The sequence below is a fragment of the Tachysurus vachellii genome, chromosome 26, assembly GCF_030014155.1.
Source record: "Tachysurus vachellii isolate PV-2020 chromosome 26, HZAU_Pvac_v1, whole genome shotgun sequence".
NCBI classification, from domain to species: domain Eukaryota; kingdom Metazoa; phylum Chordata; class Actinopteri; order Siluriformes; family Bagridae; genus Tachysurus; species Tachysurus vachellii.
Window position 1 is genome coordinate 2,941,428 of NC_083485.1, and position 22,496 is coordinate 2,963,923.

At 39.0% G+C, this 22,496-nt stretch overlaps 1 protein-coding gene across 1 annotated transcript; it reads right to left on the reverse strand.

Moving 5' to 3' along the window:
• Positions 1-10,376: 10,376 nt before the first annotated feature.
• Positions 10,377-22,162, reverse strand: si:ch211-284e13.4 (insulin receptor substrate 1-B). Its single transcript, XM_060863375.1, has 3 exons — positions 21,631-22,162; positions 17,029-20,259; positions 10,377-10,646 (listed from the first exon to the last, which is right to left on the reverse strand). Exons 1-3 carry the CDS (start codon positions 21,980-21,982, stop codon positions 10,639-10,641), a joined length of 3,591 nt encoding a protein of 1,196 aa, XP_060719358.1. The 5' UTR covers positions 21,983-22,162; the 3' UTR covers positions 10,377-10,638.
• Between the last annotated feature and the right edge of the window lie 334 nt (positions 22,163-22,496).

Here is a 22,496-nt window from a genome sequence, read left to right on the forward strand (position 1 = left end):
TATATTTAATTAAAAGGATTTCTATATTTTATCCACTCATTAGTCTACAATATAATATCCATATAAACGTAGCGTAATTATAATAATAAAACGTAGTAGGATATTCAGTGATATTCACTGTGCAATATCGACTTTTGTGATTGGCCAATACCGGCAGACTGGAGTCAATGGAAATGCTTCTCTCCTTCGGTGCGCTGAGAACTTCAAAGCGGACTGCTTGAGGTAAATTATCTGGAATGATTAGTATATTCATTGATTTAAGATGCCTACCCAACTAACACACGACGTACTAGTTACATAATTTATTGGTCATTTTTGGTAATTTCATGACTTACCAGCTGGCAACGTAACTGTTACGTCCTAGGGAGGTAATTTCATGACCATTGCAGTACCAAATCACTACGTCGCCATTACGGACTCCTAACGTCGCGAGATCACCAAGTACGGTCCAGTTACGTACTATTTTGGTAATTTCATAACTTACTGGCAACGTAACTGTTACGTCCCAGGGAGGTCATTTCATTACTATTACAATTATATACAAATTCATTTCCTTTTCTATTTAGGTTAGCTTGTTAAAACTTTTCAGTCTTAAAGTTTCCTTAAATAGGTCAAAATAGATTAAATACACCATGCGAGTTGCTCTTTACTTGGGAAACGTACGTTACGTTACGTTAAACGGAAATTACGTTACAATTTGGAAATATGTAACATATTCTCCAAATTGCACCCAAGAAGATTGGAACTGACCAATGAACTAAATCCATAAGTGTCAAGACAAATACAGCAACAGGCAAAGAGGCATTGACAGAGAGTCAAGAAATGATGATGAAAATAATTATTATTAATACTTCAGTAAAGTTTATTAAATCTATTCTGTTGTCAGTGTGGTCTTTAAACTTATGAACTGTGTATGGACTGACAAAGGTGGTACATGAGGAAGCAATTTGACAACAATGCAGTAAATAATTTAGGTGCATCAAAAAGCGTGCTCGTTAAGATACCGGCAGACAAGCTAATCCAGCACAAATTAGTGCATAAAAGGTCACCAAAATGAAGTATTTGAACCTCATAATGAAATACAAAAGGAGGAGAAAAACTGCAAAAAGGTCCATTTTTCGAACAAAAAAAAAGGGAACACCCCCCCCCTTTCAGGTAAATGTTTTTCTTCTATGGTAGATGCACTTCCTCATAGATGTGCAAATTCTGCCCCATTTTGGATGAACTAAGTAAAGTCAGTATTCTGCTCTAACAGTGCAGTGACTGTAGGATTTCAGTTTTTCCCCCCAAATCTGTTGTGAACACAAAGGCAACCAGGAACACTGCAGTGCTTTCACTTTGTTATTCCACACCCAGTCACACCATGAGCTGATCTGACAGCAGGTCTGACCAGAAATACAGAGTAAGGATCATTGTTTATACATGAACCAAAGTGAACCAAGGGTCAAACGTGATTACATACAGTTTTGTGTGGAAAAGAAAGGAACATTAACGTCATGCCCTACTAGTTAAAAAGAAAAAGTTGCTTCCTGTTATTAAGACATATAACAATTTGCTTAAAACAAAATACCAAATTATTACACTTTTTATCCCAAGTTGATCAAATACATAAACACATAAATTCTGTTGTATTTTTAACAGGCATTATATTGTCAATAAGCTGTTTAAAATTCCATGAAATGATATTTTGTTCAAATGGATTGGTATTTTAGTACACTGAAAGAAAAAAACCTGTGCAAATTCTTTATTACCAAATGCTTACTGCTCCCAGAGGGATCACGCCTTCTAGGTTTGATGGGTGAGGGCAGGTACAAATGTCTAAAGACTGACAGGTCAAGTTTACCTAAGCAAAGTGCGGCTCCGTATCAACAACTGGTCATAAAAGACGAGGGCAAGTCACTTTCCTGTTATCATTGCAGAAGTGCGACTAAACAAAATGCATAATTATTGAGTTAATAAGAGTAACAGAAAAACTATAGTAGATATAAAATATAAAGAATGTATGCAGTTAGTGATAAATATATGGAAGAGAATTTTTAATATATACTATAAGTAGAGATAATACAGAATAGAGTTTGTACCAAGTCGGTAACTTCATCTACTAGTTGCAGCTTTGTCCATTATGTGACCTGTGACCTGTGACCTGTGCTGCATGGACACATATATCTGTTTAAAAAAAAATATTTAGACACCATGCTAATGAATCTCTACAATGTGCAATCTGAGGGAAATAGCAAACCTTTTACTGAAATATAAAAAAATTTAAGCAAAGATTTCTTTTCATTTCAGCTTTTATTCATTTTGTTAATCAGAAATGAAACAGTTTATTCTATTAGCATTTAATACACATGTATTAGTACTTATTCAATACTGTTTTTTTCTGGTGTAGCATAACCATTTGTTTATGAAAAGCCAAATAAATCTTTTGAGCAGTCAGTTTTAGGAAAAGTATAAGCACCCATAAAGCCCTGTTATTTAAGTAATTCAATATGTACTATTCTATTGTAAGAGCCACCCTTCCTTTAGCTCGTTTTTCTTTTGTCCGGTTGTTATTGCTTCGTTTTTCTTTCTTTTTTTTTCTACAAAAAAACAAGAAACACAGAAAAAACATCTTTAAAATAATCTAGCAATTGCTCCTCACCTCTTTTTTAGTACAAGGCCCTGGCGACATTCTACTGAAGAAAACTAATACACAATAAATATCGGCATAAAAATAAATAAATGTTTTTCTTTGTTAAATAACAGCTTGTTTTTTATGCTTTAATCAGCAGGCATAGACGCATTTGTCCATTAAGTGTTACTACAGAATCAATAATGTATAGGAAACTTCTGTGATAGAAAATTCTTCTGTTAAAAAGCTGTCATTTTACAGCAGTACAAGATCAATACATGTGGATTGTTGGTGGTACATGAGGCTCTCTTATTTTGTCTCAATATGTCAATGTCATGTCCACACTATTGTTAGTCCTCCCACTAACACTATTGCCAAGAATCTGTGGGGTTTGTAGAGTCACACTTACTAATTAATTTGGATACTGGCTTGCACCTTATAATAGTTATATTCTTGAGCAACTTGGTGAGATACTAGACAAGTTGAATAAAATAGCTACTGTTGCATTAATAAACATATATAAAGTAACTACTTTGTTTTGCATTAGAGAGTTATTATTTACGTACCTAACTTGTAAATATGCAAATTAATTAACTGAAATAATTAAGAATGTGCTGAATATGTTAGGTGAGGCATATTTGGGTTTGGGGTTAGGCAAGGATGTACTGATATGACAGCAACATTATATTATTATTATTATTTTTTTTTTTAAGGTTGTATGACTTACTTTCTTAGGCTCCTGTTTTTCGTATTTCTGTGGAGTAGAATATGATGCATGTTAATATGAGGCATATACAGTAATGCATCCTGCACTTAAGGGGCTCTATAAGGATTATTGATAAGCTCACTGAACAATAAACAGTCTCTTACTGTCCACAGAGTATTCTATTTATATAAAACTCAGTAATAAACTATTGAAGTACAAGTCTTCTTGATTGGATCAAAAAACACCATTTTAATGGATATATGAACATTTTAGCATAATAAAATCATAATAAAATATTTTTAAACTATTCTGCTGTTGTTTCTTAGATTCAAATATCTTTACATTAACGCAGGGCAAACAGACAGAAAACCCACTGTACTTCCGGATACATACCACAAACCTAAGCCACTCTGCAACCTTTTTTATTGCTCCGTCATTCTTGCGGCACGAGAACAGTCCCTCGTCGTCACTGAACAGACAGTCAACGGTGAAAGTTTTTTCTCTGGTCACAGTTCTGCTGCTGTCTGGTGTAATGTGCTCTCGATCAAATGTGTGATGGAGCACCACTAGTGCGATGTATTTGTCTGTAAACATTTTTTTAAAGAAATGAGTAAAGACTTTCTCCTCTTTTATATAGATTATATATATATATATATATATATATATATATATATATAATGTATATCATAATTTAGACACATCATCAAAAATGATTATGACAAACCTCCAAAGCTGTTAAGTTTTTGCAGTGCAGCCTCGATATCAGTTCCAGCTCGTGAAACAATGGGGACATAATATAGAACTGCTTTACACTCCTCCTCTGTAGACATCTTCATAGATTTTCTTATTTTCTTAAGTTTTTTTGTGAACTGTTCACAAGGTGCTTGTACCTTTGGAGGAATGACTTCATAGTATTTAACTGTTTTAAAGAAGCACAAAACAATAGATTAAATAAAGCAACACATACTGAATGTATGTGTATATTTGTACTCTGTTCTTTGACTCTGGTTCTAAAATGTATTTTAGTTAAAATGGCACTTATATGGAGGAAAATGGAAAAACTCTAAAACATAAGTGAAAACCATATGGTTTCATTATTAGCCTTACAAAAAAAGAGAAGGAGCTTTTGTTCTCAATCACCATGTTATAGTTAAGTACAGCAACATGGTGCGTTTGTGCTTACAGCTTTAAGCTGGAATAGTTAAGCTGAGTGTACCTGTAGTGTGGTGAACAATTTCAGGAAGTGTTGAGGAAATATGGTAAAGAACATGATCAGTAGTAGCCAAAATTTGACAGTGATTTAGAATATTGGTTTAGGAAGAAAGTCTCATTCTAATATTGGCATTTATGATTTGTCAAATCCAGATCGACATACATTTTATCTCTTTACTGCGTTTCAGTGCAAAAAAATGACAGTCGTACCTTTTTTCTTTGTCTGTAAAAGAGACCAGAAAGAAATAATAGCATGAGAAAAAGACGTCAAGAAAGTCATTCAAATCCGATTATATTCGACTAAAGTAAAGTAAAAAGGTTAGCTTACCATAGCGTAGTGGTCCTTTTCGCAAGCTAAACAATCGTTCAAAGTCGTTTGTTTAGACTAAATGATATACAAGATACTTTCACTTTGACAAGCCACGCGTTCCTGTTCCGGGAAAAACACCGTTTATTTATCGAATGTTACATCGCATTACATGCTAATAGACAGACAGACAGACAGACAGACAGACAGACAGACAGACAGACAGATAGATAGATAGATAGATAGATAGATAGATGCCAGTATTTTTTATTATTAGTTTCTTTTAAAAATGTTTAGAAATAAGATGATGTGGTATATATATATATATGATAATTATATTTTTATATATAAATAAAAATAAAACTGAAAAATAAAAGTATCTGTAGGAACTGGATGAGCTGTATAAAATGGATAGATGGATGAAATAATTTAGGCTGAATATTCTAATGTGTCGTTGAATGAAAAAAGACATAAACATCTCAAGCTTGTACTATACATACCATTGTTTTTCTGGAAATTATTTTTTTTACACCGGCCAAAAATAGTTGCAAATGTCTGCAGTAATTCATAATTGAGGTCTACATCAGTTTTTAATCAAAGACAGTTTAACCTGCACTTTAACATTGTTAGCCTGTTAGCATCGTTTTAATCGTTGTTATGGTGATACGGAGAAAACCAAAATCTACAATTTTCTTTTGTTGTTGTTGATGTTGTTTAAGTTAAGCTTTAGTTATACGACAGTTTAAAAAGTCAACAATTTTATCAGCGTGAACTTTGACCTGTGAATTCACGAGCCCTGTGAGTGAAGCTGAGGGGAAAAGTAAAATCGACAAATTGTAAATTTTCATTTGCTGTTTTCTTACTTTTGCTACAAAAGCTGGTCTCGTCCACTTATATTTGGTTACGGTAAGGATATAAGGACATTTCTCTGGTAAAGGTTTCTTATTGTTGTATTTTTTTCTGTCTGTCTGCTAAAAATGTCTTGTTAGCAATGTTAGCATGTCTGTTTTAGTATGAATGGATTTCTCATGTATTAATGATGTGGTTGTCTAAAAGCAGGTACTCGTTTTGTACACCAGATGGAACCCTAACACTGTCTATAGCCACACTGCATTGGAGAAATGTGGTTGGCATCATGTGGTATCATTTAGCATTTTTTAAAATTATTATTATTGTTATATTATTTATATATAATATGAAATATATTGTTTATATATTTAATGAAATTTAATTGTGATTTGACTGAAAACAGACAATGCAGCCTGACATGCCTGGCTGTGGCTTTTCTCCACTCACCACCTATGCAGTTTTGGGCCACCATATTTTTGGAATGTCAGATCTGTGTCACTGAGGTTATTTGGTGGAAGTTGCATTCCATGCATGTCATCCACACTCATTAGTGTGCTGTGCTGTGCAGGAAAACCTGCTTGTTTTCTTCACCACTGAAAATAGCAATTAGGGTTTGGCTGTTTGTTGCTAGCCAAACCACAAGGTGTCCTCAGGAGCCAATGTCAGGTAAGGAGAGACTCTGAAGTGTGTGTGTGTGTGTGTTCTGTTTAAGGACTAGCGTATGGGATGCACACACAGAAAAACACACTTTCATGTAGCCTGGCAGGTGACTTATCTCTAGACATCAGTCTGGAAGGGAGTTTCTGTCTAGACACACACACACACACACACACACACTCTCACATTTTCTCACTATCATTGGGAGAAACTACCACTGACATAATTGTTAATGCAATGCTTCACCAAAATCTATCATTTTTTTTAATAATAGAAAAAAATTTTTTTTTTCCATATTTGGACCAGTTAAAAAGTCACCACACGGTATAAAAAACAAACCTTTGTTAAAAGCTGTTACAATAAAAAGCCACAGCAAAACTTAGGGGGGAAAAAAGACCCATGACACATTTCCAGTTTTCTTTTCCTTTTTTTTTTCATAAAACAAAAAGACATTGTTTACATCACAGGCAATAATCATGAAGGAATTTCTGAACTGAACAGAAATTTCTATCATAGCCGTGCCATATAATCCCCATACCCACCCCAATCCTGACTGATTCCCCTTATACATACAAGTACACACCCCAAGCCCCGACTGATACTTTCTTTAGTCTTCTTTATACATCATTGTCATTGGATTCTTCTTTAGTACCAGATATACATGAATAGGATTAATCTCAATAAACAGAACCCTGATTGTACATATCAAACCCTTTATTCCCAACAAATGGCAGGTGCTTTGAGAAAGCCATGGCTTTCGTTCTTTTACTTTTAGACTTCTTTATTATTATTATTATTATTATTATTATTATTATTATTATTATTATTATTATTATTATTATTAAGTCCTTTTTTTCTGGAGTATACATCAGCCTTGGCCATATTTCTACATCACACTCATCCAGGTTTTTTGCTTCACAGACCAAAGGCCAGAGACACACAAATGTCTACATACAACCAGACTAAAGGATCTTCAGATCCAAACAAAATCTCAGATGTTCTAGAGTGCAGACTTGGCCAGAATTTGGAAAAATGTTCTAAAATACAGAACTGAATTCCAACTGTTCTAGGATGCAAAGCTTTTTTTTTTTCTTTTCTTTTTCTTTTTTTTTTTTTAATACAGCTGCCATGGTTTGTGTAAGAGCTAATACAGACAATAAGGCAATAAAAGAGAGATTAAACAAATCAGACAGTGGTCACGCACACATCAGCGCAGGAGCTAAGAGAACAAGAAAGACAGACATGGTCTCACACAACCACACACAACATCACATACACACTCGTTGAGATGCTCTGTTTGTTTCACCAGCCAGATCTTGTGATGGATTTAAGCAGGCTTATGTATAGGGGAAAAAACTCTTAAACGGGTCAAAGGAGGTCTTTAAGACATGACCCCATGTGTACATGTAGCAGCACCACCTGGCCCAGTTGCTAATCTGCGGTAGAAGGAAGAAGGTACTTTACATTTCAGAGATGTTAAGTAAACTGCACGACACAGAGGGTCTTTCTTGTAAAAAATGTGTAACCATTTAAATGTCATTTATATTTGGCATTTGTAATCAACGTAACCTTGTATCAGACTAATTACAGTACATATATTTATTTGGCAAACTATTTCATATAATCCAAGAATTGAGGTTTTTTTTTTTTCTTTTTTTTTTTTTTTTGAATTAAAGAGTTCACTCGGGCCCCTTACAGAAAAATCACACAAACTCAGATAAGCATGTGAACAATATGTGATCAAATACAAATAACAAATAATTATACATGGGAGAAAATGGTGTCTGAAAATTTAAACCATTTCTCAAAATTCTTGAGAATAAATGAATCATATGAAAAAAATGAAGTTTAAGTGAAAAATCACAAATCGCATGTCAAAATAAATAAAAGTGATTTATTTGATCAATCTCTTGAACTTCATGTGATTTTTCTGTAAGGGTCATTTATGGGATCCAAACTCACAACCTTCCAGTGACTTGCGTAGAACCTCGTCTAACTCTTTATGAATGATGCAAGGTTTTTTTTCCCACTTGGATTAAATTTATCATGTACTGCCAGAAATTCTATAAAAAACATTAAAGCAGAGATGTTTGGCTTGTTTGATGCAGGAATACTACATAGAATCTTGGCACTGATATCACAGCTAGGATTTCATCAAACTGAAACAGATTAGAAAAGTCTAAAGGCAGTCGAAATTTAGTAGGTCGAAAGACGAGCTTCCCTTGTCTAAATATCTAAAATCTAAAAGAAAAAGAAAAAAAAAGAATCGTTAAGAAAATTTTGTGACAATGATAGAAAAGATTTTCCAGGAAAAGTGGAGCTAGTGGTGTTTTAGAGAGGCACCGCTATCTCTATATCATAAAAAGACCCTGTTCACATTTAAAGCCCTCACACCCTCTGGCGGAAACCCTCACCCTCGCGTTTTAGAATTAACATTACAACACGTTTAGCGTAGCCGAAAGAACAGAAATGTGCAGTGGATCAGAGTGCGTAAAAATAGTTGTGTATAAAATAGTGTATGGGAGAATACGTGTAAGACCACAGTCCTGCTGTTGCATACTGTTGAGTGTACAAAATGCTGTATTCGGACGTCTGTTTGTAGCTGATGTGAGTTTTTTTTTTTTTTTGTATAATTCTCTCTACTGTAGCTTGTGTTTGTCAGACTGGTGTTATCTTAAAGGTAAACTCCACCCTGAATGACTTGCATATTATTCTTTATAATAAATATATGATCTTCAATGGCGTTCCATATTTATTTTGTAATAATATAATAAGCCGATGTTTGTTTTGAGCTTTTTTAATTGTCATATTAGTCCATTTGGGTTAGGTTTCCCCACAATGGTATTCGTCTAGTGGTGCAGTGGGCTTTAAAATGACCATCAAAACCATAATGATCATCGTTTCACAAGACCGCCCTGTAGTGGAGGGAGGACTTGTCTTATTTAGCTGCATTGCATCCTAGGACTCTGAGTCCGATATTCGCAGCAACATCTCCACGAATGCCATGTTGGATTTCTCATTAATTACAAATGTACTGAATTGTGTTTCAGAGTGGAGTTATTCCTTCAACGGTTACTGAATTGAGGAGGCACTTGAATGTGTCATTTGAGAACTGCATGTAGATGCTCGCAAGTGTATCTGCATGTGAGGTGTAAAAGCGATAAAATCTAAGCTGTCGCGGTTTAATATAACGTAATTACCCTGGCTATAAAACTATGAATAAATATAAATGGAGACTGCAATTGCACACACACACACACACACACACATATACATACACACACACACAAATCTCTTTTTCAGTCACTCAGGGTATCTGAGCTGGTCAGCTGATGCCTCCATGCTCAGAGGAGCAGAAGAGCAACTATTGAGAATAAAGGTATGTGTGTTCACCAGTGCTTATGAATAATACTGCAGTTTGTGACAGCTTGAGGTCTTGGTTCTTGGTTGTGTGTGTGTGTGTGTGTGTGTGTGTGTGTGTGGAATATGTGTTAACGTCAGTGTGTGTTCATGTATGGTTCACCATTGTTGGGTTGAGTATAGAGGCACAGCATGGCACAGCATAGATGATGCAAACGTGCACACACACACACAAATACACACACACCTGACAAACACAGTAAGGCAATCAGATAATACAAACTATATCGGAACTATATCTCACTCTCTTGCTCGTTTGATCTGTCTCTCCTCTATTTCTTTTTTTCTATACACTCTCTCTCTCTCTCTCTCTCTATTTCAGGAAAAGGAAACACAGACTGACAGACGATAAACAGAAAGCTCTTTCCTCTCACAGAGAACATTAGGACCTGTGAAAAAATGGCTACAATCAAAAATGAGGCACTTTTTTTTTTTTTTTTTAAAAAAGGTCTTATATACTTCTTTCAGTAGTAGTATGTAGAGTAGACTATATATGTTTCTCATCTATCGTTAGACTACGTAGCATCTGTATTACAATTATTTTTAAAATTTCATAATGAAGGGAAAAAAAAAGAAGGAATAGCATTGGCTCCTGGTTGGCAGTCAGAGTCGCTTTAATCCTTCCCGATTGGATGAAGGACGTGTCCATCTTATCGTTCATGGTTGGGTATGACCAATAGTCTTTTGGCAAATTTTGTTCCGATTGTAACCGATGGAAACAAAATCTTACAGGGTGAGCGTCCACACCTTCAGGACTCGCACACACTGAGATGCAAACAACACACCCACACATTCGCTCTCTGTCACACACACATGCACACACGCGCGCACACACACACACACACACACACTGTTCCTCTTCAGCAAGCAGGACGATCAGCACTCTGAGAAAGAGAAAGAAAGAAAAAACAGAATAAGAATTATTGCATCAGGCAGCTAGCGCAGAAAACAACAACAGCTGCCAGTTAACCTGCATCCATCACCTAAACAAATCCACAACATCCTCATGCTGCTCCTGCGGCTTGGTGCAGCGGTGCGTATTATGTAGTCAGGGTGTAATACAACGACATGGTCTGTATCTGCATTAGGATTTAAAGTTTTTAAGAAATTGTATATTAATAAATTATACACATTTAGTCTGAACCAGATTCCTTTTGAACCTGGAAAGAAAACGGAGAGAAAAGAACAGTGCCCCTCTTATTCATCTGTATTTTTATCCATTTAGACCAGACAGAGATCCACTTACATCCCTAATATTTAACTACCTATTCAATGTATAGTTGCATAGTTCATATGAACTGTCCATTATACAAGTCCATAACCTTACAAGTCCATATAAATTAATAGGAACTTATAGAAATTTTAATCACCTTCTGACCAATCAGATTTAAGATGTTAATGATGATTGGCATAATAATGAAAATAATGCTAACGTCATGGTCAATATTATCCATTAACACTGAGTTAGGAAAGTGTGTTTTCGTGTACAAAGGCACATGGCTCCATCAGATTTTCTTAAAAAGCTGCCAGATAGCCATCATGAGGCACATAGTATGAATGTCTAGTGTAGCTCTGTGACCAGGATGGAGAAATAAAAATACTCCTTTCCATCCACACCACTTGGAAAGCAATGCAGTTTATTCTTACTTTATCTCATGGTCAACACAGAGACTGTTGCGTTACTTCAGAGCCCTAAAGCAAAAGTTTGTTGTGTAATTCAGTGTCTTTCTCAAATAGAAGTATGTTTTTGGCGATGTGCTGCATGTCCAGCATCAGATACACGTCAGAGACTAGACATTGCACTAGAGCAGACACACAGACACAAAAGTAATCATGCATATTCACCTCGGTTTTCACAAAAACGACCCACGCTTCCACACCTACACACAGCTCACGCACACACACACACACACACACCTGGGTAATAACAATAGACAGCTATGACATGATTCGTAATAATGTCAACAAACAGGGGGAGAAGTGACGGTTCAGTGTTTGAGGAGTTCATTAACTTCCCTTGGTGCTATCTATCCTCTCACTTTCTCTGTCTTTCGCTTGTGTCTTCCTCAGTCTGGTCGCCTCTACACACACATAGGCGTTTATTGAACAGCTCCCCTAGGACCTCGACAGGCCTGTCTGGCACTCAGCGATTTTCTCTACTCTCTCTCTCTCGCTTTCTCTCTCTCGCTTTCTGTCTCTCTATCATTGTTTGTTTCCCTTCTCTCTCTCTTTCTCAGTTTGTCTCTCTCCATTTTCTTCTCACTCTCTGTCACTCCGTCTTATTTTCTTTTTCAGTATAATATATTGCTGTGTGTAATTGGACAAGTCTACACACAAACAGACATGTTTGGCAACACACCAGTGACCAGATGAGGTCACAGTCGGAAACGCGAAACAAATTCACGCAAGCCGGACATATTACAAATACTTATACTGCAGCACTGATGAATTCTACCAAATACATTTTCTTTATCAGTGGCTAATAATAATAAATATATATTATGAATATGTTACTAATACGTATCACTTTGGGGCATGCTAGGAGAATAATTCTGTTTGGAGTAGTAAAGGTAAATCTGCCTCTATGGATTTTCACAACAAAACTCACGTCTTGGAACATTACATCCATAAACAGCAAACATTCTTCATTGAGACACACACACACACACACACACACACACACACACTTACAGGCACAACATCTAATCTGACTAAGCTCCATTGAGATAAGTTGAAAAACATCCCTCTTCATGCCTCCCCCTCTTTCCTGCTCCTGAAGCTCTTGCTCTCTCTCTACCTACATGACAGGAAGTGATCACAAAAGAAAGGATGAATCAACTTCAGTTTTCTAGTGGCTTTTCACATCTCTCTGTCTCCTTGTCGGTCTTTTCCATTTCTCCATCTTTACTTGTTTAGTTTAAGTGCTCCTGACTCACTATTTGCAATTCCAATAACAAAGTGAGAGACAGAGAAAGAAAAAGAGAGTGCGGCAGAAAAAGGAAGAAACAGAATTTAAATACAGATAAATGTGTGCGATGATGATAAATGTGTGAATAAGGGGTGTGTTTGATACAAGCACGGAGATAAGATCTAAACGAAGACAGGACAAATTATTGCTTCTGAAATTGAGAATATGCAATATGGAAGCTCATGTCCATCAAAAGAGCTCTTGGTATAGCTCAGTGACCAAGTTTCCTTGGTTGCTGAGTCTAAAGCAATGCCTGGGAGGTTTTGCCAGCACCCAAAAACAAGTCTTGATCAGACTTTGTCAGCTGGCATTTGCTAACACACAATAAACTAGCTGAATGGCACTGGAAAGTGACGCCAAACCTTTGGCCTATGCTCTCACACAGTGACGGAATGCCTACACCACGGTGCAGTGATTCTATTTAAATTCTATTTATCTTTAAAGGACAACACAAATCACTTCAGGAGGAGGTGGGCTTGTTAGGATTCCTTCGTATGTGGACGCGATATTACGTAATTAAACACAGGGGCGGTTCTAGAGGCGGGGCCCTGGCCCCTGCTGAAATCTGATTGGCCCCTGATTGCAATCACAGATGCAATTCCACCCCCGAACAATTGGCAGCACTCGAGCGTTTGAAAAAGGAATGACTGCCGAAATGTATTTGCACCGTACTGAATAAATTATTTTGTGTGCTTGAATGTACCGTGTACTTGGCCCCTGAATGTAACATGTGGCCCCTTAATGGCCCCTGTTACAAAAAAAATCCTAGAACCGCCAAGATGTCCGTATGCCATCCTTGGTAAAAAAAAAAAAAAAAAACACAACAATAGACCTCAAGCCTTTTAGGTGTGTAAGATTCTAGTTCCTTTCACATCAGAGCTCACATTCTGAGCAACGATTCTCAGAATGTTGTGCACTGAAGGTCATTGTCAGGACTGAGCCTGACACTACTGGCACAAAGATAAAGACAGAAAATATAGATATTGTTACAAAGCATAGTTTGAATATGTCTGACACAATCTGAATTTAGGATATTCTACCAGCCTAAACAGTGCTGAAATGCAACACTAAGAAGTCATGGGTATCATAAACTAACATGTTACTCTAAAAATTCTTGAAATCTACATAGTAATGTGGATTTGGTCATTTGTACTCTTTTTAATGTTGCCAGCTAGCAGTTTTGAATGTTAATTTAGCATTTATAGAAGTCTCCATTGTAAGCACTTTGTAACAATCAGTAGTAAATTAATAATTGAACATGTAAATCACTGCACATGGGCCTCCTGCCACAACCTCCCACATGTTACATTGGGATCAATCGATCTGCATCGAACAGAGCGTGACATTTAACTCCAAGCTGTTCCAAGCAATCATCTTATGGTAAGCCATGAAACATAATAACGGTAGGCCGCTGATGTTAGCTTGGACAGTTTTCAATACATTTAGAACAATATTTCCCTACCGCACATTACAGATTAGCGCTTCCGCATTAAACCATTTATTTTTATTGATACTAATACATCAATATCAATGATGTTTATGAGGTATATCTTTATGAGGTTTATTGGTTGTAGCCAGAAAAGGTCCTTGAGTACCAATGTTATTGCCAAGCTGTTTGCTGTTCCACAGGAAACATTCCATTTTATCAGTATTAGTCCTTGGCTTGCAGATAGACCAGAAAAATGTCCTTCTATTGTGGCTAAATATTCACAAAAAAGTGACTACAACTGAGAACAAGTGACCCAGAAGAAAATATGGTATTCCAGATCATGGAATCTACAAAAGAGAAGCAAGGGTAAAAATATCACCTATAAATTAAACACATATGATCGATGGGAATTGAGTAGCTATTTTTTTAATTAAAGTTATTTTTTCATAGTCTCTGACTGCAAATAGTTTGAGAACTCATGTTCTATTATACCCTGAGATTCATACACTACAATTCTACAAATATGTTTTTTAAAAAGACATTTTTTAAAAAATCTATCTCTTAATCCATCACACATAGGGTATGCAAAATAAAACTCATTAGTGATCCTGTATAAGGGACAGCAGTGTTTTCGGACCACCAACGGCCTGGCTTGATTATGGCTTCTCTGACCCAGAGCAAGCTGGCTGTCTAGACAGCTCTGGAGTGAGCCAGCCTCCCACTCATCAACTCTTGTCTTCTGTTTTCTCACAGAATTACTCATGAACAATCGTGATTTCAGATCAAAACAAACATGGCAAACAGTGTTTCTGGTTCAGATTGCAAACACACCAGGATGTTGAGTCTTAAATATTGAACAAGCTTAATATTTTAATATGGGGCAGCCATGACTTGGTTATCCTCCCAGATTATATCCTATATCATTGGGTAATCTGGGAAGATAATCGTTTAAGACCAGCACAAAATTGGGACACCTTTTGACCCAGTAATTACTAGGTCTATTCCACTCATGCACGTGCCTACCTTTGCTCTCCTTCTTCTCTTCTCAGCTCACATCACCTGACCTCATCTCACCTCAGCACTGGGATACATTGCACTTCTGCGATGCCTCGTTCACAGTGACACCTCACACTTTGCACTCGCTGACAGCCTCCCAACAGGCTTTCTCCTTCTCTAGACTTCATGCCCCTGCTTGTTCTCCTGCATCCAGACTGGTTACCTCCTCGTCGTTTCCATGAAAACTTGTACAAAATATCTGTATTTTGTTCTCTTAGTATTGTATTTGAATCCATACATTTCTACTTCTCATAATACCAGATATTACATTTATACATTTATTTTGTCTTTTACTGCTTTTTACAGATAACACAACATACTGAAATTTCTTCCAGGGACCACAGTCTTTTTTTTGTGAAGCTGTGGATGTGTTAGATAGTATATGACTATTTCTAATGTACTTCAGGCAAATATGTGTAAACATTTTGTGACTGTTATATACAACTCTCTAACATTAAAGTTTCCATATTGGTCTTCAGGACATAAGATGTTGCCATTTTTTGATAATAAGCTTCATTTTTATTAATAATTTCTATTTTAATTTCAAGTGAAATTACTGTTAAATAAAAAGTTTAATTATTGGCAAATTGTTGTAGTTTAAGAACAAAATAAAACACTTATTAAATTCTGTTCTAATAAAAAAAAAAAAAAGAAACTAATCAGATGAGAAGCAGGACCGATTGCTTAATGGTTCTTATAGCCTGCCCAAACAACTGTTATTGCTGTGTGCACACCTGTCTAAATGCCATGGGTTCTATTCAAGTGGACTAAATACTGCATATGTAATACCACTCTAAGTGAGCGAGAGAGAGAGAGAGAGAGAGAGAGAGAGAGAGAGAGAGAGAGAGAGAGAGAGAGCGACTAAAAACACTAAGCAATAATCAGGGCCATTTTCAGCAAGGGTGAGCCTAAATGGCCATAATTATCCACAATCACTATGTGCATTAAATATATGCATTCAGCTATATGGCTGCACACTGGAATCCCATAGCAGCACCTAAAATATCTGGCCTAGACTCATAGTCTGCACAACTGTGGCCGTGTATGCCTTCTCACAAGGAGTATGAAACCCACAAATACATTTACACTTTCTTAAATATCTCTAATCACAGACATTTATGTTAAATAACACACTATACTAAAGAAACCCTTAAAGACACACACCCATACTCTTACCCAGCAGTTCCTCATAAGGTATAACACTCTTATCGGAGTCTCTCTCTAACACACACACACACACACACAATTTGGTTAGTGCTACTATATAGGAATCCTCACACTTCTACAGTATGTCTGCAGATACTGTATGCAGATATATGGGGTCTAAACAGTACTAAACAGGCCTGAAAGGTGCGCTAATATTTGAGTGGTAAACAATGCTATAATTAAAATATCAAGGCCTATGTTTGCTAGTTCCATAAATAAATAAGATTTTATTCACTGAAGCATATATGTCAATAACACAAGTTGCTCATTAGCATATAATATAAAATTAGAATTTATTTACTACATATTGGTGAACTTAAAATATGTTTTAAAGTAATTATGTATAACAAGTTTCGTACGTAATGTATACTTTAACAAAAATAAAAGCTGATGTGTATAACTGTACAATAACATATATTTCAAGAGTACATGACATTTGCTCAGTGTACAAATTAACTATAAAAAAATATCAGTATGAAGCTATTTCTTTGGGCAATCACAACTCATGCATCAATCTGGGTCACTAAATGGGAATACTTTTATCACTGTAAATCATTCCACTGGGATGACTTTGTGACACGGTGTAAATTTATAATCAATTACAAACCTTTGCTGTCTTTCCTGGTATTTTGGTGAACTCTTAGTTCCTCTGACTTGAAAAAGTCAATGCTGGCATACGTGTTGATGCTGGAGTTGCTGCTGCCCCCAGCTGCTGTTCCACCTAATCCCATTGTTAACCCTTCTCCCAGAACGGTGAAGTGTGGCCCAGAAGGTCCATCTAGGCTCATCTGTGCATTGTCCTTTCCAGCCAAGTCAAGGTCAATGTAGTTTAGACCTTGTTCCAGTGACAATGATGAAGCCTGGGCTGTAGTTAGAGCTGCCAGCCCAGGACCTGTGCACTGTGCAGCAGATGGCTGCCCAGTAGCCCAAAGTGTACTCTCTAGCCCATGGCATCGAGGTATAGTGGCCTGTGGAGCTTCTCCAAAAATAGAGGAGGAGGAAGAAGGAGAAAGGGAGAGTTCTGGAGGTGTCTTAAAGGTGTCTGAGTGGTGCCTCCGTCTTGCTGATGATTCTGCTCTGACTAGTCTGGCACCTTGGTCTAAGTTGGGGAAAGCTTTGGGTGAGTGGAAATTCATGCTTTGATCCTGCTCAACAGAGGAGGGCTCAGCAGTTTGCCCAGGTTTAGGACCATGTAAAGGGCTTTCTACTCTAGCCAAACCAAATGCCATTTCTGTGTAGTCTGCAAAAGGGGTACCTGTCATGTCTCCAGAAGGCAAGTTGGACAAAACATTCTTTCTATGTCCCTTTTCAGCTTCCTGTGCCACTTGAGGAGCCCTTGCAACATTCTCTCTTGCTTTTGGAGCTATTGCTGGATTTGGATTAAAAGAAGAGAGTGATGTGCAGGACAGAGGAGATGAAGAATGGCCCAAATCCATGTTAACATACTCTGAGGACACAGAGATGGTAGTGGTGAGGGGTGCTGAGAAACTGCGAGGCAGATTGGTGCCACCAACTTGGCATGAAGATGGTTGGTATAAAGCTCTTGAATGCCCTTGTACCACAGTGCTCCCCTGATCTACACCTGTTACCCCTTTTTTGCACATTGCCTGCTCACCCTGATAAACAATGCTAACATATTCACCAGAGCTTTGGGGTACCAATGGCTGTATAGTCTCTTTAACTCTAGGTAGGGTGTTGGCTTTGGACATGTCCACACAGAGACTAAAGGGCCTGCCTTTTCGTTGCTGTGGATGACCCTGTTTCTGGACACCTGCTCCTCGTCTCTGCTGGTGAAAATGGTGGGCTGAATCTTTGGGGTGAACACCCCCTACCCTGTGTCCTGTGCTTGACCTGGTGGCCTTCCCAATTCCACCTGAAGGCAGGGATAGAGGTTTGTCCTCCAAGCTCTCAGTGCTTGCCGAACTGGAAGAGAATGAGGAGGAGGACAGGGAAAGGTTTCCACCTCCACTGGGGCCAGAAGAAGAGTCAGCTCTATTGGGATAACCACCACGTCCCGTCCTCCTTCCAGAAACACTTTCACCCCTAGAAATCGCCTCTGGTCTCCTTGCATCTCCCAGATTATCCTCAAAGCGAGTAGAGAGGGTGGTATGTTTGTAAGACCTTGGGAGGGAAAAGTAGGAGTACACTGTTTTGGGCTGTAGTGGATGTTGTTCTGTGTGTGAAGGGGGTGTGCTGCAGGCTGACCTGGCACTAATGGGTGACATGTTCATGTAGTCACTACCTGTTCGACTTTCCATGCTGCTCCTGCTACCCCACAAACACCCACTCATGCCATGTAGATCTGGTGAACAGCTGCTATGGGGGGACATCATCATGTAGCCCTCAGCGACAGGAAGCCGGATGTTCTGTGGGGGTGAAACACTGCTGTTGGGGGTCATAGTCATGTATTCATCCCCTCCCTTTGGTTCTGTTTCAGATACTGAAAGAGACAGACTTGCAGGAGCTGTAACACCTGGTAGCATAGACATGTAGCCGCTGTCAATTGATGTGTTCTCCAGACCTTCCTTTGTATTTACACCTTTATTTGCTGAGGTTTCCAACTGCCCACTTGGAGTTACTGAGCATCCTGAGCCTCGACGAGAGGTAAAGGATTCTCTGCTGGTGCTGCGAGACATCACTTCATAGTCTTCATCTTCTTCATCATCTTCTTCCCTGCAATGAGGCACTATGTGCTCCTGAGCAGTTGAAGGTGGAAGAGAAGTGCGCTTGCTAAGTAACCTACGCTCAGCTTCGTGCTCTCTGCTAGAGGAGTGTCGAAGTATCCTGCGCCCATGTACTCTCTTGTGAGAGGTGTCTCTGTGCCCCACTAATACACAGCCAGTAGAACCATCTACTAAAGCAGTAGAGAGACCAGCAGCAAGAAGTGAGTGCTCACCAGGGCTAGATCCATACTCATCAGAGGAGCCATAGTCACTCGGAGAGCCTGACATGGACACTCTCTGTGGGATCCGAGCATAGGTACAGATAGGCACTGTACCTAATGGAGCGCCACTCAGTCCACACTCTGATCCATGGCCAGAGCTAGAAGAGAGACTAGGTGCTGGGGAAGGTGCTGGGTTCTTGGGGGTATATGGTGCCAAACTAAGTGTGATCTTGGCTGGAGTAGGTGCTCTAGTGGGTTTAGGCCGTAGGGTAGGGGTGGTGGAACAAGAGGAGCCATTGAGGCTTGGACTGGTGCTGAGAGCAGTCATTCTTCCACTGCAATCCTCTGTCCGTGCACCAATACTGGCTGTGCGTGACCTGGAGAATCCTTGCCGAGATGTTGGAGATGTGTTGGTGCTGTGTGGCACACCAGGGGTCTCTGTCCTAGCCCGTCTAGAGAAGCCTACCTGGGAAGGTGGTAAATTTGGATGGTGGCGTCGTGACGGCACGCTTATAGGATTGGAGGCTGTGCCACCTCCACAGGAAGTCCCTACTGCCTGGGTTTTGCTCCGTTGACGGAATTCTTCACTCAGGGCTTTCATTGCCTCTAGAAGAGTCTCATGCATGTTCTGTGCAACTACAGAATCTTCCACTTGCATCCAAAACTCTCCAGGTCCGGTCATGGCTGAACGGCCCACTTCAATAAAGAAAAAGTTCTCTGAATGTCCACAGCGGCGCACATTCATCAGTTGGAGCACTACAGCTGGTGCATCTGAGTTGAGCTTGACAAAGTTGACCGTATTATCAGTAAGGCAGAGTCTGTAGATGCCAATCAGGTTCCTTGCTTGCCCTAGGCCTTTGGGCCATAACTTCACCTGCCATACTTCCTTAAAAGCAGGGCCAGGTGATAGCAATCCACATTCTCCTCCACTGCCATAGTCATCTGGGGTCTTACCTAAAGTAACAACAGATACAAAACATCTGAAACAACATAATGGCATACAAATAGCATACTGAAATAAAACCCGAATTTTGGAAATACTATACATTTTGATCATGAAGTCTACAATAATGATATAGTGTGTAAGAAAATTCTGAGCTCAGGTTTCTCTCTGTGATTTGTCTCTATGCACGTTCTCCATGCAACCATGTCATTTTCCTTTGGGTTCTCCATTTTCCTCCCACCTCACAAAAGATGCTGGTAGGCAGATTGGCTACTCTAAATTGCCACCTACAGTAGGTGTGAATGAGTTTGTGAGTGTGTGTGTGCATGGTGTACTGTGATGGACTAGCATCCCAAATGGGGTGCATTCCTGCCTTTTTTTTTTTTTTTTTTTTTTTTTTTAAGAAATGGCTTTACAGTGACCCTGAAGATGATAAAGGGTTATTGAATTAATGAATGAACTGCAAAATGCTGAATATTTTTGTCTGATAATTGAAAACAAGTCTGATATGAAATGAATAAATTAAAAAAAAATCAATACACACTAGTGCATATTTACAATGTGTAAATCAAAGAGAATATTACATTTTCAGTTAACCCTGGTTCATGTTTACTGTGTTATGAATTTGATTGTACTACAATTCAGTTGATACATTTGATACACTGGGAAAATAAAACTGGCTTGTACGGAGAAGGCTACGAGTCGGCAGTTTTATAACGGCGTTTACATACAAGCAGATAAAACCAGCTTTGTAATCGCAATTCAGCGGACAAGGACACGGCTTTTGCTGGTGAGCGAAACGCTTAATCACGTCCACCGAATCCGTTGCTCTCGTTCAACCCTGTGATCATGCAAAGATGAGGTGGAAGACCACGGCAGCCAAAACACGAGAGACGTGCGAAGGAAACCCCGTTTCCTAATGAAAACACGTCGCTGCTGCGGACGCCCTCCCCGACACGCGGTGCTGTGGCACGGAAATGTAGGTTACGCGCACCAAACGTGCTGAAAACCAAAAACAGACGACCGTGCGCGCTGCAGTAGCCTCCGCTGCACAATGCGACACCCTCTCACACACGCATTCACATGCGCGCACGCACAGTGATTCCCGACTGCACCAAAACAGTGCACATGGGTAAATATCAAAAATACAATCTACACTCTAGACACCAATGAAACCCAGAGCGTGCAGCTGCGCCTCGCTGCCGTGCGTTTATTAACGGTGCATTTTAAGTCACAACTTCCAACATAATACGATCAGGGTGTGGGAAAAGGGATTTGACATGATGCTTATGCAGAGGTGTGCATTAAGATAACTGATGGGCGTAACGATGGCGAATATGGTACAGAGATCATACGGGTGAATTTCTTTAGTTTTCGCTTACTTCTGCTTTGCAGGTCAAGCATGGCCTGATACCACTCGTTCTGCAGCTCCTCCGTGTCCGCGGCCACTGCGAAGCTCTCTCCGCGAGTGTGCAGCACTATCATGTGCTTGTTTTTGGAGTCGGCTCGCTTGTTGATGTTAAAGCACGAATCCAGGTCGACAACCTTCTTGGGCACCGGCGACTTGCTCCGGAATTTCTTTTCGCTCTCATAGTACTCGAGGCGGGCAGGGCCGTGGTCAGAAGGCGCGCGGAGCACGAAGAAACGCCGGTGCGCGGATTTCGGCTTGCGCAGGTAACCGCTCTTGCGGACGTCCTCATAGCATCGCGGCTCCGTGGCCGCTTGGTTCTCCATTGCTGTTTTTTTTCCTGACTAAAAATCCCTACGCTGCACATTCGCTCATCGTTATGCTCGCTATGGTCCTCCTCCCCTCTCTCTCATCATGCCCTCGAAAAGAGAGAGCAGGTGTGTTTTCCTTCAAGTCTCGCTGGTGTCCTATGCACCCAAACACGTATCCAAACTAACGGGCGCGCACATGCGGCACGCGCGACGTCTGCACTGAAGGCCGTGCCGCGACAGAGCGCACCACAACTGTTTACTGTACGCAGTGTTGCCAGATTGGTTTTCTGGTTTCCATCCCATCTATTGCACAAAATTAGTCCACAATGCATACTGTGTACAATGCATTCCTATTTTGAAACAGTACAAATTCATATAAGTGGATTGGGCACCATGCCAAAAAATAATAACTGGATTTATTACTTAATCCCAGAAATAATTAATAGGTTAACCAAAACATAATATAGCAGGTTTCTTCGGAACAAGCAATTTAACGGTCGGAATGCCAGAATAAAAAAATGCGATAAAA

What these genes read in the sequence shown, in the direction of transcription:
- si:ch211-284e13.4 (XM_060863375.1), bottom strand. Translation starts at nt 21,982, where the DNA reads ATGGAGAACCAAGCGGCCACGGAGCCGCGATGCTATGAGGACGTCCGC. An exon ending in GCTTGACCTGCAAAGCAGAA is followed by an intron (nt 20,260 to 21,630) that starts GTAAGCGAAAAC and finishes TTGTTACTTTAG; the next exon opens with GTAAGACCCCAGATGACTAT.